Below are 16,415 nucleotides of genomic sequence, written 5' to 3'. Positions count from 1 at the left end.
AATGCATTCGGCTGTCAAATTACAGAATGCATGAAGAGTAACACAAATGCATTCTCAGCTGGGAAAATAAGAACACACGGTTCTGGACATTCAAAAGCACATTGATAACCAATTTATACCGACACAGTGCTATAATAAAATTAAAATAATGCATCGCCAAATATCAGAGAGAAGCATTTCATCTCAGTGCACCTAATCATAAACCTATTTGCTGTGCTTCCTCGTAAAAAATTGTTGCACAGCGGGTGGCCGTCTCACAGATATTCAGTCTCAGTTTGTGGATGATCAACAAACCACACCTCCGAATTGCTGAATTACAGGCATGCGCCACCACACTTGAATATGAAAACATACAAACCTCACCTGCAATAAAAAAACGAGCATAAATATCTTATCTTGCAATAAACCAGCACAAAGTCCACCAAAGCCAAAATTCACCCACCATTGACACCTGATGCTTACATAACATATTTTTTCATTCGTTGTTATAGCTCTCTGAAGAGTTTTAGGCAAGATGTCCAACGTTTCGCACCATGCGCTGGGAAGAGCTGAGGCTCAACCAACATTCAAGAACTAGTGATGCCAGCAGCGGCAGGCAACGTATGTATGTTGAACTTCTTTCGCACCATACGTAGCCGACCGTGCTAATTGGAGGTGCGGGGGAAGGACAAGAAACTCAACACAAAAAGCAGTTCTAAAGAAATTAACTGCTTAATCGATTTCCTGAAGAAGCTCCCAGCACTTGGGCCAAAACATTGGACATCACACCGAATAACAGACGATTCAAGCCGTGAACAAGTCGGGGAGAACTATTAAGCAGAACTGCAAAACCTACGTAGAGGTTAGCTCTTCAAACATATGACGAACAAACAATGCACTCACATTCTTAAACCGAGGAAAAATTAAACCACAAGTAAATCTATTTCTGCACCAGACCAACAAGTAAAGCCTATAACTGAGCATTATTTCAGAACCTCGGATTGAAGAGAACAACTCAATGAAACACTTCAATGGGGTCTCTCAAATGAAACGTGCATTGTCACAACAAATTACATTGTGCCCAATGTATCTGACACGAGGCAATTCTCATTGGTGCAGCCGCACGACCTATACATAACGGTAATATTTACGATGAGCACGTAACTTCCGGCAAATACTCCTGAGAAATAGGCAGAACCATACTTCAGCCAGAGGAAGGTTGGCAAGGACAGCGAACCCCCACATGAGTGGGACGAACACGTGGAAGAAGAAGATACTTCAGCCAGAGGGACATGAACAACACCACTTCATTATTGGAGCACATTACCAACGAAGTTCAACATACACATTAGCTCTTACCAGCCTTGTTTAAAAATGAATTGTTTCCAAGAACATTCATGTTGCGAGTGCAGTATTAATTCTGCCCGTTTCCTCTCTCTATGTAGGATGACCAACCCACACTAAACATTATAATAAAGTAGGATCAAACGACCCCATGTGAGAATGTTACATTTACCCAAATGAAGAAAACAGTACAAATGAGTTTGTAAAAATTATCGCAAAAAAAACCCCGATTCTTGAACAGAGCCACGACCCTGAATCGTCATCGAATCGCTGGGCGGGAATGAGTTAATTATTTACACGCCAAATATTGTGGGCACTCGATAATTATCCTGACACGAGCAAACGAAGGCTTACTTAAAGAAGAAGCTACTCTATGAAACCATTAACATTTACAATCTCGCAACACTAATTTGTACGGATGGCGAAGGATTCACGGCAATGGATATGTGTATGTGTGTGTCTTTGCCGTAACAGCTTTGGTTCCAGTCCAATAACACGGCCTGCACGGCTTGCATCTACGGCTGCTTAGGCTAATAAATCACAGTGATGGTTGACATACAATTTGACGCTTCTTATTCAACCAATATAGAAATAATTGCTTGTGGCTTTCAAGGTGACCCACTGGTGGGAAAAAAAGGCAAGCAAAAAAAACGTAAGCAAACGGCCTCCCCCCTCCCTTCTCCACTCCGACATTTTCCAATAAGCGTGATTTTGTCAGCCGTATAATGAAGCATCTGCCAGTGTACTGTGCAATGACAACCACATGATAACACCTTAATGGCGGCAATGAATATACGGAACATTAAATTGGCATACTCGATAGGCATTCATTCATGCAATTTAATGCTGCAATTACTTCAATAGTGATGTGAATCAATATCGGAATAAACCAAAATTAACAGTGAATAGTGAATACTGAGCACTGCATTAACGATCAGGACAGAAAGTTTGTGTCTAATAGTGACAAAAACACCGGACGATTTTGGTCATACATTCACGATGATAATGTTTACAGCAATGAATGAAAATTCATGACCCAGGGTGATTAAGGTGAGCGATGGCAGTGAGCACGCCCGTTGATGGCGGTCTGTGTGAGATTTACGGACGGAAATGACATCACTGGCACTCACTGGATCTTATCCTGAGGGTTGGGCTTGCGTCGGCCACTCTGTATCTGCACGGGGTCCAGCAGGGAGTGCTCCCAGATGGAGTTGGCGCCACTGGTCACAAGGGCCTGCACTGTCTGCACACACAGAGAGACAATGATCCTTCCATGAAGCCTTTTAAATACAGACGGTTCTGGCAAGTGCCGTTCGTGAGCACCTATTAAGGATGGCATGGCACGGAAGCGAGGAGGTGGTATGGACAGGACCACGCCCAGCCGCCCCATTGCTGATGTTGGTTAAACACACACCAGATATTCATTTTAAGTGGAGTTGACCTGAGGGAGGCCCCACATTCTGATTCAGATCTCAAAAGCCACTGAAGTTAGCTGTGGCTGGGAATTTAATTCCGGTTGCTGGCTGTTTACAGGGCAGTGCAAATGCACGGCAAACACTGTGCCGTGGTGCAGTAACTTCTCAGGAGGGCGGGCAGGTTTTCGACCATGCTGACAATGGGATGACTGCCATTATTGAGCATTGTCTCGTGGTCGGAAAATCCATTGGTTAAATAATGAATGCGCAGTCAATTAGATGTTATTGATCTCTGATTGGCTTAACTTGCACGTTTGGGGAAGTGGAAAGTCACCTGTACAGCCTGCAGAATTACCACCTTGATGGTGGGATTTTGCAAGTGTGGAGAGGGAATTGACTCAGCTCCACAGCGGGTGATTGAACGCTTGCTCATCTATTGGTTGAATGCTTTTCAAATTCAAGCAGCTGAATGGCTGAAAAAACGTGTGCAAAGTTCCGATTGGGAGATAATTGCCGACAGCCAGGTGCAACGGCTTAGAGTGGAGCTGCTCTCCCATTGGCTAGGGGCTGTGTATAAAAGCAGACACAGGAGGTGGACGATGGTATCGTCATTATCAGGGCTGATTCAGTTGCCAGACTGCACTATCGGCAGTCGTCACAACAGCAGGAATAGGGAATGAAGGCAAGCAAAGTCAACTCAACAGCCTGCCGGGGACTGCAAGGGATTATGCTGCGAGTGAAATCCTATAAATTTCGATTTAAAGCTTTCGTGACTGCAAGGATTCATCTTCTTTGGTTCTTTCGGTAAAGTCACCACGTAGAATGAGAATAAAATCATAAATTGATAAAATAAAATAACACAATAAAATTCTCACGACGTTTCGGCCACAACACAAGCGGCCTTCATCAGGTGAAGGGACGAGACTGTCTGGAGGACAGCGCTGGCGCGAAAAAGCCACGCTCAGATCGCGACCTTTAAGCTGTGTGAGAAGAAACAAAGCGCCTTGACAAAGGAATTGCTAATTGAACGCTTGCTCATCTAGGCGCTTTGTTTCTTCTCACACAGCTTAAAGGTCCAGACAGTCTCGTCCCTTCACCTGATGAAGGCCGCTTGTGTTGTGGCCGAAACGTCGTGAGAATTTTATTGTGTTATTTTATTTTATCAATGTATTATTTTATTCTCATTCTACGTGACTTTACCAAAAGAACCAAAGAAGATAAATCCTATACTAATATAATATGCTGTACACAATGGTCCTTGGAGTAATCGGGACACCCCTGTGGCTGTCAGGACCAGGGTGAATACTGGCGTATGGCCAGGGCATCGTAGGCGCATGGTGGAAGCAAAGAGCTCTGTCGCCGCTTGCAACACCCTATGCCAAGGAGTAACTTATTTTGCATGGCAGGATGGGGATAACTATTTTAACTTTAAAGAGTTAAAATGAAGCCTTTACAACCAACCCAAGGTGACAATGAAGGGGGAGGAAAGAACATGCCAACCTGCTTGTGAGTTTCCTGCTACGTGCAAAGGCACCATGACAATCTGTCGTCAGATCTACTGCCCACTGCCTGACGACTGTGGCTTGGCCTAAACAACAAGAAGTGTAAATGCAAACGCTACCAAAACTTGTGGAACGGAAACCCTTTGTGGCTGGGGCTCAAGGATTGGGCCACTGCTGGGTGGTGTGGAGTTGTCTCGAGCCGAATGCCGAGGTAGCACGGGGTGTCATCTGGTGGATTGTGGAGGTGGGTGTGAGTGTGCCTGTTAATAATAATTGACATCTAGGAAAGCCACGAGTTTCAGGGCTTTTTTTAAGGAGGATCCTGCATTTATTTTAAGCACTTGCTGCTAGTAAGCGCCTACTTGTGCGTATGCATGCACAGGGATTGGCGTCCCACTGCTGAATGTAAGGAAAAGCTCCGTTGGCACTACCAGCAGAAATGTGCCATTTTTAAAGTATCCAGACTTGTCAATACCTGCCACCAAGAAAAATGCTGAACTTATTAAAAAAAACGAGGCCACTGACATACAAATTGCCCTTCAAGGTTTTTTTTTTAATGGCTCTGTCAATGGGTTTCAAATAACGTGTACCATCGATGCTTTTAACCTTAAAAGCAATCTGGCTAAATCGTCTTGCATTGCATTTGGAGATGTAATCCACAAAACTAGGTCAGTACCCTTTAATTCTGTGGGTATAAGATGGACCTGATTTTTGCATGTCTTGGATCATATTTGGCAATGAATTAATAAAAACAGATTTGAGTATACAGATGTATATTTGGGGATAAACTATTTAATTCGCACTAAAACTTTGCTGTTATGAAACTAATGGGTTGGTACAGAATTGACTGGTGGCAGTGGTTATTGCAGTGCACTATGAACCGAATGACCTGCGCTTGATTTTCCCAGCCATGGATATAATCTGCGGCAAATAATATTGGAACTGGATCTGGGCTCCTTGACCACCTCATATTGACCAGCATCGTGAAGTATGGTGTGACAACCCCCATAACCAACGCGGCTATGGAAGGGCCTTCATCGTTCCGTTACTTGACAAAGGGCTGTACATTACAAATGAACACAGTTCGCCTCTCCACATGAATGCTAAAATGTATTTCATGCTTTGAGACACGTTAACCAGCAGGATTTTTCAAAGTGCATAACTCTAGAGCAGATTTGTCTTAAGACCCATGCTGTTCGTATACCAGATTATTGATATGTGCCATCTCTACATCGTGGGCCATCTATGTAATGGACAACACGAGTGCTGTACTGGAATATTATATGGGCAATAAAACATTACTACTATAATGAGCCAAGAATGTGTACCCCGCGTGACGTAATTACACGAGGCTCACCCCCTGCGTGACGTCACTCATGAGGACCACCCCCAATATTTAATATTCTTGAATGGGTGGATTTTTACACGAACGCAGAGGAAGGTCGAGCCGACTTACATAATGTATTACGTAAAGTCGCTTCAAATATGATGGTTCTTTACATAGTGAGGGTAAAAAATAAATATACGCAGCACAGTGCTACATCCGTACATGACGTCACTGCAAAAGAGCCCCCCCCCTTCATTAATATTCATGCCGGCATGGAAATTTACACTAACGCACAAGGTCGCGCACGCCACATGCCCCTCCCTTCATGAATAATCATGAGCGGGGTGACGTCACTCCACATGCCGCACCCCTCCCAATATCAATTAGCGGGTGACGTCACTCCACATGGGGCAACCACCCTCATTAATAATCATGAGCTGAACAATTTTTCTATTGAATGTTTCAGATTTACTGCAAGATACACCCGTCCTTGGACGGGCAAAAAAAATCTAGTCTGGATATAGAAGAATAGTTTATGTTCTTGGCCATAACTACCGGTACCCACGGGAAGAACTGATTGACATATTGTGGAAAAATATAGCAGTGCCATAAATATTTTTTTTTTTACCTGTGGTAGGATGGCACAGCAGTAACACTTGTGCCTCACAGCAAGAAAGACATGGGTTTAATGCCTGACTCCGGTGCTTTGTGTCGAGTTAGTATGTTCTCTCCCATGTTTTGCATGGGTTTTGTTGATTGACTGGTTTTGTCCCATAGCTAAAAATCACACACTGGTGTTGGTCAAACATCTCAATGCTGAAAATTGACCTGCAAATTACTCAATTGGGATTGCATAGCAGCATTGCCCCCTCGACTGAACATGACAGGATCCTCTAGAAAATGAGTTGATACTGAGATTTTCCTGGATAAAAAGTACATAATTTAATGTTTTAAAAACCTTCTTTGCAAAGTCAACGCACTGCTTCTAGTAGCCGCATGCATTTACTACGTAGAAAACAGCACTTTTATACTAGAGGACGCATTGCAGCAGCGCATTAACTTAAACTCACTACAAGCTTCTCTTTGTTGCCTAATCGCACACTGCAGTGGCTATGCTATGTGCAAAGGTCATGCTTGATATTGGAATCCATAATTCAAATTGCAAGTGTTTACTTTATCTTCATGGCAAACGCAACGTTTGCATAGCGAAGTTCAGTCCTTCACAAGCTTCACAGTGTATGCTGTTACTCTGCTTAAACTGACAACGTTAATGGCAGCGTATGCAAAACAAATGTTCCAATGATGTCGTGTAAAGGTGTAATGTAGCCCTGAAATTGCTTACGCATGCCACTGCTAGTAGAAGGGCCTTCACCAGATGGTATATGGGCCTAGTCTTTGGCCACACTGGTCAGACCTCTTGAACGAGATGGCAATAATCCACACTTCCCACTCCACGTGACCCCGTGGATCAATTGACTAACTGGTCGACCCATTTTACTACTGGGTGGACAAGCTGCTGGGATTTAAGAAATGTGCCCATTGCTTCAACTGCCACACGGGGAGATTGGACACGGGCCTCTGGATTACAAGTCCAGTGTGCTAACCGGTACACCACGGCATTATCCTTGTGTTAACACTCGAGCATTATTCTCCGTTTATTATGTACCCAATGAGTATCATAAGCTATAACCAATTTTCTAATTATACAGCAGTGGACATGAGGTAGTTGTTATTTGTAATGCTGTTGCCATCCAATATTGGTACAACATGCAGCTGTAAATCATCAAGTTCCTCATGGGGGACCTCAAAGTAATGGTCAGGCACAGATTAGGCAATAACCAGGTTATTTAATGGCTCCAGGACACCTGTGAAAATTGTATTTCGCATCGTGGGTGTTTCGAAATAATATTTTCAATAATTAAATAAACCACCTGTATTTAATGCAGTGTTGCTTTAAAACACAAGCGAAAAAGTATCTTAAGACCTGGAGAATTCAGTGTAATGCAGTGCTTGGGAGCAGCTTATCCCGCCCCCATCAGTGGTTCCAATTGAGGCCCCAAAACTGCTAAGGCCACCTCTGAATGTATAACTCATGGGGGCATGGCAGCTTGAGACTCGCACAAACAAATGTGGCTCTGGAGAGGAGATTCAATCTGGTCTTAAATGTGCTTGACATTTCACACGCCGATACTCACGTCTCGCTCATCTACACGTTCGCCCATTGCCCGAGTTCCATATCTGTCCGGCTTTTATGGGGAAACTTCACATCGGACATTACAACAAACGGCTTTGGGCAAGCATCTCGGGAACCTCCCCCCGCCCCCCAAGTAAACCTCCACACCAAAACGCAGAACTGTATGGAACAGATCAACACATGGCTCCTACGAATAAGCCATGTGAATGTCAACACTGTTACGAGTGTTTTCATGAAGCCTTCTCCCACCTGGTTACATATTTCACAAGCTGAGCTGGTATTATTTGCCATATTTGGGGGGGGGGGGGGGGAGCACAGATCCGTTTAAATTTACCACATCTCGGTGCTATTTTCAGTGGGTAGAGGAGCGATGGGTGGGAACAAAAATTGTAAGAAGACATCCGCCCAATACACTGTGTACTCTCCCACCATCATGCCGTTAGTTATGCGGGAGGGAGCTGCTGGCAAAAGAATGGGTCCACATTGTTGTGACACACTGCTGTGTAAACAGGTGCCACGGCTGAAGCTAGAAAAAGTCTGAAAGATGGTTTAAGATTGTGAGAGAAGGGGCAAGCCAAAACAGAAGATCGGGGAAAAGAAAATGCTTAGAAAAATTTTAATATCACGGTAGAGTGGAGTCAACATGGTTAGACAAGTAGCTGGAACATTTGCCTTAAGGCTTTTGAAGCTAAGGGTCCTTTGCCAACTAGTGCTCCAGCAGGTTCCATACTCAAACCAATTAATTATCACGGTTGGCTCCATACGATGCAAAAGAAAAATATCAACATGGATACATAGTTCGTGGTAGAAGGTAAAGGAGCAGCCCTATGAGTGCTCATGTACGTGACTGCTGATTGATGGGCCTCCACTAAAGAAAGCTATAGAGGGTATTTGGCCTACTCTTCCATTCTGGTCAGACATCCTGGAAGATGTGGAAGTATTTGCGCTTTACTCCACCAAACATGGCCTGCCATCAACTGACTTTGCAGTACCCATTTATATTGCTGCGTGTACAGCAGTGTGGGATTAGGAAACTTGCACCATTGTTTCAACTGCCAAGCCAGCTGATGGAAAGTAATCTCTAACTTGCAAGTCTAGTGTGCTCACTTATACACCACAGCAGCATCCCATCCTCATACCTGTGTGGTTATATTAATGAGCTGGGCACTAGGCATGCAACAATGCATCAGGTTATTGATTCAAATACTCGAACATTTATGATTACTTCAAATAATTTGTGGGAATAAATACATTTGATTTTACAATGTATGCAAGTGTTTTTGGCCAATCGAGCGGGGAATGCTGTACAAATGAGACACACGACATTGTAAATAATGCTACAACAAAAGGTATTTAAAAAATAATCAGTGGTTCTTAACCTTTACAGTGAGGGAAAAAAAGTATTTGATCCCCTGCTGATTTTGTACGTTTGCCCACTGACAAAGAAATGATCAGTCTATAATTTAAATGGTAGGTTTATTTGAACAGTGAGAGACAATAACAAAAAAAATCCAGAAAAACGCATATCAAAAATGTTATAAATTGATTTGCATTTTACTGAGGGAAATAAGTATTTGACCTCCTCTCAATCGGAAAGATTTCTGGCTCCCAGGTGTCTTTTATACAGGTAACGAGCTGAGATTAGGAGCACACTCTTATAGGGAGTGCTCCTAATCTCAGCTTGTTACCTGTATAAAAGACACCTGTCCACAGAAGCAATCAATCAGATTCCAAACTCTCCACCATGGCCAAGACCAAAGAGCTCTCCAAGGATGTCAGGGACAAGATTGTAGACCTACACAAGGCTGGAATGGGCTACAAGACCATTGCCAAGCAGCTTGGTGAGAAGGTGACAACAGTTGGTGCGATTATTCGCAAATGGAAGAAACACAATAACTGTCAATCTCCCTCGGCCTGGGGCTCCATGCAAGATCTCACCTCGTCGTGTTGCAATGATCATGAGAATGGTGAGGAATCAGCCCAAAACTACACGGGAGGATCTTGTCAATGATCTCAAGGCAGCTGGGACCATAGTCACTAAGAAAACAATTGGTAACACACTACGCCGTGAAGGACTGAAATCCTGCAGCGCCCGCAAGGTCCCCCTGCTCAAGAAAGCACATATACATGCCTGTCTGAAGTTTGCCAATGAACATCTGAATGATTCAGAGGACAACTGGGTGAAAGTGTTGTGGTCAGATGAGACCAAAATGGAGCTCTTTGGTATCAACTCAACTCGCCGTTTTTGGAGGAGGAGGAATGCTGCTTATGATCCCAAGAACACCATCCCCACCGTCAAACATGGAGGTGGAAACATTATGCTTTGAGGGTGTTTTTCTGCTAAGGGGACAGGACAACTTCACCGCATCAAAGGGACGATGGACGGGGCCATCTACCATCAAATCTTGGGTGAGAACCTCCTTCCCTCAGCCAGGGCATGGAAAATGGGTCATGGATGGGTATTCTAGCATGACAATGACCCAAAACACACGGCCAAGGCAACAAAAGAGTGGCTCAAGAAGCACATTAAGGTCCTGGAGTGGCCTAGCCAGTCTCCAGACCTTAATCCCATAGAAAATCTGTGGAGGGAGCTGAAGGTTCGAGTTGTCAAACGTCAGCCTCGAAATCTTAATGACTTGGAGAAGATCTGCAAAGAGGAGTGGGACAAAATCCCTCCTGAGATGTGTGCAAACCTGGTGGCCAACTACAAGAAACGTCTGACCTCTGGGATTGCCAACAAGGGTTTTTCCACCAAGTACTAAGTCATGTTTTGCAAAGGGGTCAAATACTTATTTCCCTCATTAAAATGCAAATCAATTTATAACATTTTTGACATGCGTTTTTCTGGATTTTGTTGTTATTCTGTCTCTCACTGTTCAAATAAACCTACCATTAAAATTATAGACTGATCATTTCTTTGTCAATGGGCAAATGTACAAACTCAGCAGGGGATCAAATACTTTTTTCCCCTCACTGTACAGCAGCCTTGCACCCTTTGGTTCTCAAACGTTAAAAAGTTTAATAAACACATAGGTGTTGATGAAAGAAGTAGTTATTATTTCGATTTAAAGCTTTCGTGACTGCAATGATTCATCTTCTTTGGTTCTTTCGGTAAAGTCACGTAGAATGAGAATAAAATAATAAATTGATAAAATAAAATAACACAATAATATTCTCACGACGTTTCGGCCACAACACAAGCAGCCTTCATCAGGTGACCGTTTGAGTTATGGTCGAAACGTCGTGAGAATTTTTTATTGTTTTATATATATTTTGTTATTTTGTTGTTTCTCTTCAACGTGACTTTACCGAAAAAACTAAGAATATAAAAAGAAGAAGTAGTTATTCTTACGTGCCGGCGCCCAATTTGTATTTTGGTGATTAACCTTTGAAAATAATCTGGCACGTCTTGTAACCTCCAGAAAGAGCATTTCACACCCCAGATTACTGCCTTCAAATGAAGTATGACTTTGAATTGGGATATTTTATCCAATCACTGGGAGGCTGAGGGAGGGTAATATTTACATGCCGACTCACCTAATAAAATATGTTAAACCATTTACGGCCTTCGGCCAGGAAAGTCATGAAAAAAAATTTGCACACGAATGACGCATTGACGCAAGCACCCGATGCTCCGTCATGAAGTTTCAAAATGAAACATCATTGAATTGTATTATGTTTTGAATCAGATAATTTCATTTCGTCATTAAAAGCTTATATCATTCATTGAAACGACATTTCGTGAATTTTCTCTCGTCGTTAAGTAGATGGCCTTGCTGGGGGGCTCGGTTCGATGCGGACTTTCACCTGTTTGGGATTGCGGGATCGAAATAAGGCGACAGAGCTGCTGGCCGTGCGAGAAGACCGTCGTCTGCAGATCGATTCCAACGTAATCGAACGTCTGTCCCTGTACCTCCCGTCGTTCATGCAGGGGGCGCGTAGGCTTGCAGCGCCCCCTGCATGAAGACGACGAAAAGTGCAGCGTTCAGCACAGATAGATAAAGTTGCGCGCTTATATTAGAGTAGACTACAACATTTTTCATTAAAAAAATGTACGTGAAGTTATTTTCATGACCTCTTACAAAATGCCACATTTAAGCCCACTGTTCTTGATACACTACTTAATTATCCCTCTATTAGTTTCACATTTGTCCAGTTTGTTTTGTCGAACGTTTCTGGTATTTAGTGTTGTCTCATTCGCTGTCTGCATAAGTGTGCACAATGCCCTTTTGTGGCATCTAAAAGGGTCGCGTTAGAAACAAAGGTTCACATATTCTTGGTTCTTTCGGTAAAGCCACGTAGAAGGGAAACAATAAAATAATAAAAATATTTTTATTTTTTATTGTTTCCCTTCTACGTGACTTTACCAAAAGAACCAATAATATGAATCCCTGCAGTCACGAAAGCTTTAAATCAAAAGGTTCAGATGTTAACAATGCCGGTAGATGCCAACTGCATTATTTTCCACAATAGTAGAAGCAGGCACAAGCCTTCTCTAAGTTTAGCAAATGCAGACTTGTTTTAACAAATGCACCTGTCCATTTAATACAAAAATAGGGCATATGATGGTTAAACTACAAAACCGGCACAGTAGATAGTTCAACACAAACGCTTTCGTGACCAATATTAGTCAAAGGTTTTTGGGTTAGATGGCGCAAGTAAAAATGTGTCGTAACCCTCCACGACCTGACACAGCCACTAAGGTCTGTAACGTAAACAACGTGCTAACTAGTTACTACTTCAGCCCCACCGGTGTGTTGTCAAATCGTCCGATTCTGGATGTAATTACCAGCAAACCGTCGTACTCAAGTTATAAATGTCGTGGATTTACTCCAACACACCGGTGGGCTGAAGTAGAAATTAATTGGCACATTGTTCGTGACAAACCTTACTTGCTGTGTTGGGTGGTCGAGGGTTACGACACATTCATACTTTCGCGATCTAACCCAAAAACTTTCTTATCAACACAGTGGATAGAGGCACAAGACAAAATAAAGCGGGCAATATTCCACACTTCATAAAATGCTGGCAACGTTACGTAAGAACAAAGGCAAAAACAAATTTAAGCTGAATATAAATAAATAAAGTAACTTTTACGATGGCAGGTCGTGTATGTTTAAACTGAATAAATGGCCTTCATTGTGGGGATGGCTGCTCGCGTTTTTGTTCCGAGGGAGATGACTGCGCAGTCAGGAATGCCATCGAGCTGGGGCCACGGGGGCGCCAACAAATGCGCTCTCAAACAGCCAAGGTCACACACACGCGCGACGCATGACTTCCCCGGGGCCAGCCCTTCGCCTAATCCTAGCAACGGTGCAATGCGGCACCCGTAACACCGGGGCCAGCTCCCAAATCGCAACGTGGGGTAATTCCCGCGCCGGATTCACAGGCGTTACAAAGCTGGCTATCGTCGTAGCAAAGCGTTCCCGACGCCTCTGACCGCGCACCTACGTTCTGGCTTGCCCGTGACCTCCGAAGCACTTTGGAAGAAATGAGCTCATGGTTTGCCATTTGTTTCCAGGATCACGCACACATTTTGGAATGATACCTTTTGTACAACTGTAGCAGGGTATACATCATCGCTATGGGGTGACGTCACGTGGCTTTTGTAAATAAGGGTAAAGTAATGTGTAAACTAAGCATAACTCTTACAAGTGCAAAAAAAACATGCCATTTAGTGTTTGACTTTTTTTCTCATGGTTCATCACTGTCAGAACATCTCTGAAATGTCATGTAGCTACTTATGAAATCCGTTTAATAGACCTCTATCCACACGCGGGTCCACCTATTTAATAATCTCTGGATAAGGGGTTATTTTGGCAGGTCCGTCAAACTTATTTATGTCTGAGCTACAAAATGGCAATTTAAACAATTCATATGATGTGTATGCAGCCAGGGGTGGTTTAAGTTTGACCAACTCAATGGATTCCTCATGGATAGCAGTCTGGATTCGAACCCAGGATCCCATATGGCCACCTCACAATTTGATCTAATGCTCAATTCAAATAAGTTCTAGAATTGTAGGCGGAGGTACGTTTAAACGAACTATTCAGTTTGCTTTTCCTGGTAAAATAGAAAATACACTGAACTATATAGCTCTTTTTCAGAAGCAACCTGGCCACAAATGAAAGCTCAACGAAATGGCTTGTGGACATTTCATAGCAGCCAAACAATCTAAGTACATGTGGAGGGAAAAACCATAGCACCTGGAGAAAAATCCATGCGACCACAGGGACAATGTGCAAACTTCAAAAATACAAGTGCCAGGGTTGGGATTGAACCTGGAACCTCCTCCATACCAGGCGAGATAGTTAACATCTCACCACAGCAGTGCCATATACAACATGAGACCACTGCCCAAGTGTGTCATATTTGTAGAAATTTGCTGCATTCAGAAAAAAAAAACTTGCCATGTTTGCAAAGATATATATTACATCAGTACTGAATGACTGATGGCCTTGAGTGACTAAATGCAGTCGGAAGAAATGCGATGGAAAAATCACCCAACTAAAATTCAGATCTTCAGCTTTGGTCCCACATTTTTGACTGGACAGGAACAGTGGAGAAGCAGCAGCAACAACAACAAGAAACCAAAACAGACGATGGATTTCGTGTGCCGAAATGTATTCAGTGTTCACACAAGCAGTGGCATCTCGTTCATCACAGTCTTCGGTTGCTGTTTAAACGTATTGATGCTGGCTGCCAGTGATCGATGGCTGCCGACTTTCAGTTGCATCTTAGTCACGTGTGGTACCCGCTTGCCTCACTCATCCTATCGCTGTGGCAGCTACTGTGTTGATGTGGGTGCGATCCACACAAGTTGAGTGATCCATATTCGCAACGGTAACCGCTGTGACAATACCCTACAAGGAGGCCCCATTTCAACACCATAGATGCATAAACTAAATTCCTAAAAGATTCATAAGTTCTCATTTGGCATAAGCCAGCGACTAATTTTTATACACTTAGTGTTTATTTTCACATTCTGGTTTTAATCAAGTTGAACACAAATTGAAGCGCCCGTGCCAGCACATCGTCCCAACGTTTCGTAACGGCAAAACTCATTAAGTGCTGGAAAAACGATCTCTTATTAGTCGCCCATCTATAAATCAAATTACAGTGATGTGCTTAATTAGTCCGAGGCATGTTTGCAGGCGCCAAAGCTCGAGTGTCAAAAACCACAGCTTCACAGCGAGAGAAGTACCCGTTTCCTAGGGGCATCAAAAAAATAAAAAGCAAAACACCAAATCCATGACCCGACAACTAGCCAGAAGGTAAACACGGAGAAGATCTCGGTGATGGATTACCAGTGATTCTTTGGCTGATACGAGTCTATGCAGAAGCATAGAATGTAGTGGAGAGCTTGGACGGATTTTCACGATGTTTAACGATGTAATATGAGCAAGAGGGAGCATTTGTAAGAATTGGTAGATTTCACTTTTCACTGACAGTTTTGACATGGATTAGAACCATGACCACCAATAAAGACAATGGAACAAAAGCTGCATAGTGAACAAAGACGCAGAGAGATGCACGCTTTGGAATTACACCGAGACATAAAATGGAATGCATGGATCGGGGAGCAAACACGAATCAAACACTTCATGTTGACAAGTAAGAAAAGTAAATGGGCCTGGGCAGGACAGTGGCCGAGACTGGTGATGAAATGTTTAGCCAAAGTAGAAAAACCACCGAAGAGGAGTACCACTGCGGAGATGGTGCGATGGCAGGAGTGAGATCAACGCTGGCAGCAAGATACTGAGTGATGGTGATGAAAAGGGGCGACCATTATCCAGCAGTGGATGGATAATGCCTGGTGCTATTTTTACGTGGTGAAAACACTTGCATCAGAATATATAGTAACTTCCACACAATACATTGTCGAAATGCACGATGTCCTAGAACAACATGATAAATCATCGATGTATATTGTTTTAACTATTACACAACCTGTTCCGGTATCATTGACATAAGTGACAATAAACAGAAGGCCACACAATGACCTTAAAAATGCACTCGCATCACACATTTTACGTCTACTCTCAAACACAACTTTATGGGCCCACAGTGCTGTTATTGGAGTAATGTAGCAAGGTGAAAAATCAAATGATACTCTAAGTGGCCATACGTACTCGAGACTTATTGTGGATAATACAAACGTGATCACAATAATGGCACAAAGGAGCCCACATTTGTAAAAAGTGTCGAGGGATCATTAACTTCAAAGCGTGGCATTAGAAGACGACTGGATTCAAATTCTCAACCAAAGTCGGTGCACTTTGCAGTTACTAAACCGCAGCACAATGCGAGAGGTCACAACTGGTTTTCAGATCATCAATCCTTTTAACAGCGAAGCACACGCACAACTTTTTCCTAAGCACAACAGTGTAAGTATATTTTCATTAATTTTTGCATTATCAGAGTTTCCATTATAATTTGCTCAAACTCCTGGTGGATGGAGGTGCACAGTTGTACCACAATTGCTTAAACCACACAAAGTGTGTTCATAGCTGGAACACCTGCACTGAACAATAACTGCAAATACATCACCTGGAATTAACCACACCTGATCAGAGCCTGGACAGTACTTTCTTGAATGGGTAAGCACCACGCAAAAACAGGTACTTATAGGCTGCTACGCACAGCTATGTTCT

At 43.1% G+C, this 16,415-nt stretch overlaps 1 protein-coding gene across 7 annotated transcripts in view; it reads right to left on the bottom strand.

Annotated features, from left to right (window-relative positions):
- LOC116939121 (ARF GTPase-activating protein GIT2-like) overlaps positions 1 to 16,415 on the bottom strand; it is a 71,141-nt gene that overhangs the window by 33,798 nt on the left and 20,928 nt on the right. For all 7 annotated transcript variants that reach the window (XM_032947106.2, XM_032947105.2, XM_032947103.2 and 4 more), the window contains exon 4: positions 2,454 to 2,566. In XM_032947106.2, the coding sequence (XP_032802997.2) occupies positions 2,454 to 2,566 (113 nt within the window). The remainder of the gene's footprint in view (positions 1 to 2,453; positions 2,567 to 16,415) is intronic.

Source organism: Petromyzon marinus, chromosome 5 (assembly GCF_048934315.1).
Source record: "Petromyzon marinus isolate PM22_M1 ecotype Great Lakes invasive population chromosome 5, UKy_Petmar_22M1.pri1.0, whole genome shotgun sequence".
In the NCBI taxonomy this organism is placed as follows: Eukaryota; Metazoa; Chordata; class Hyperoartia; order Petromyzontiformes; family Petromyzontidae; genus Petromyzon; species Petromyzon marinus.
The sequence above is the reverse complement of the archived record's forward strand: the minus strand, read 5'-3'. Positions and strand labels throughout refer to the sequence as shown.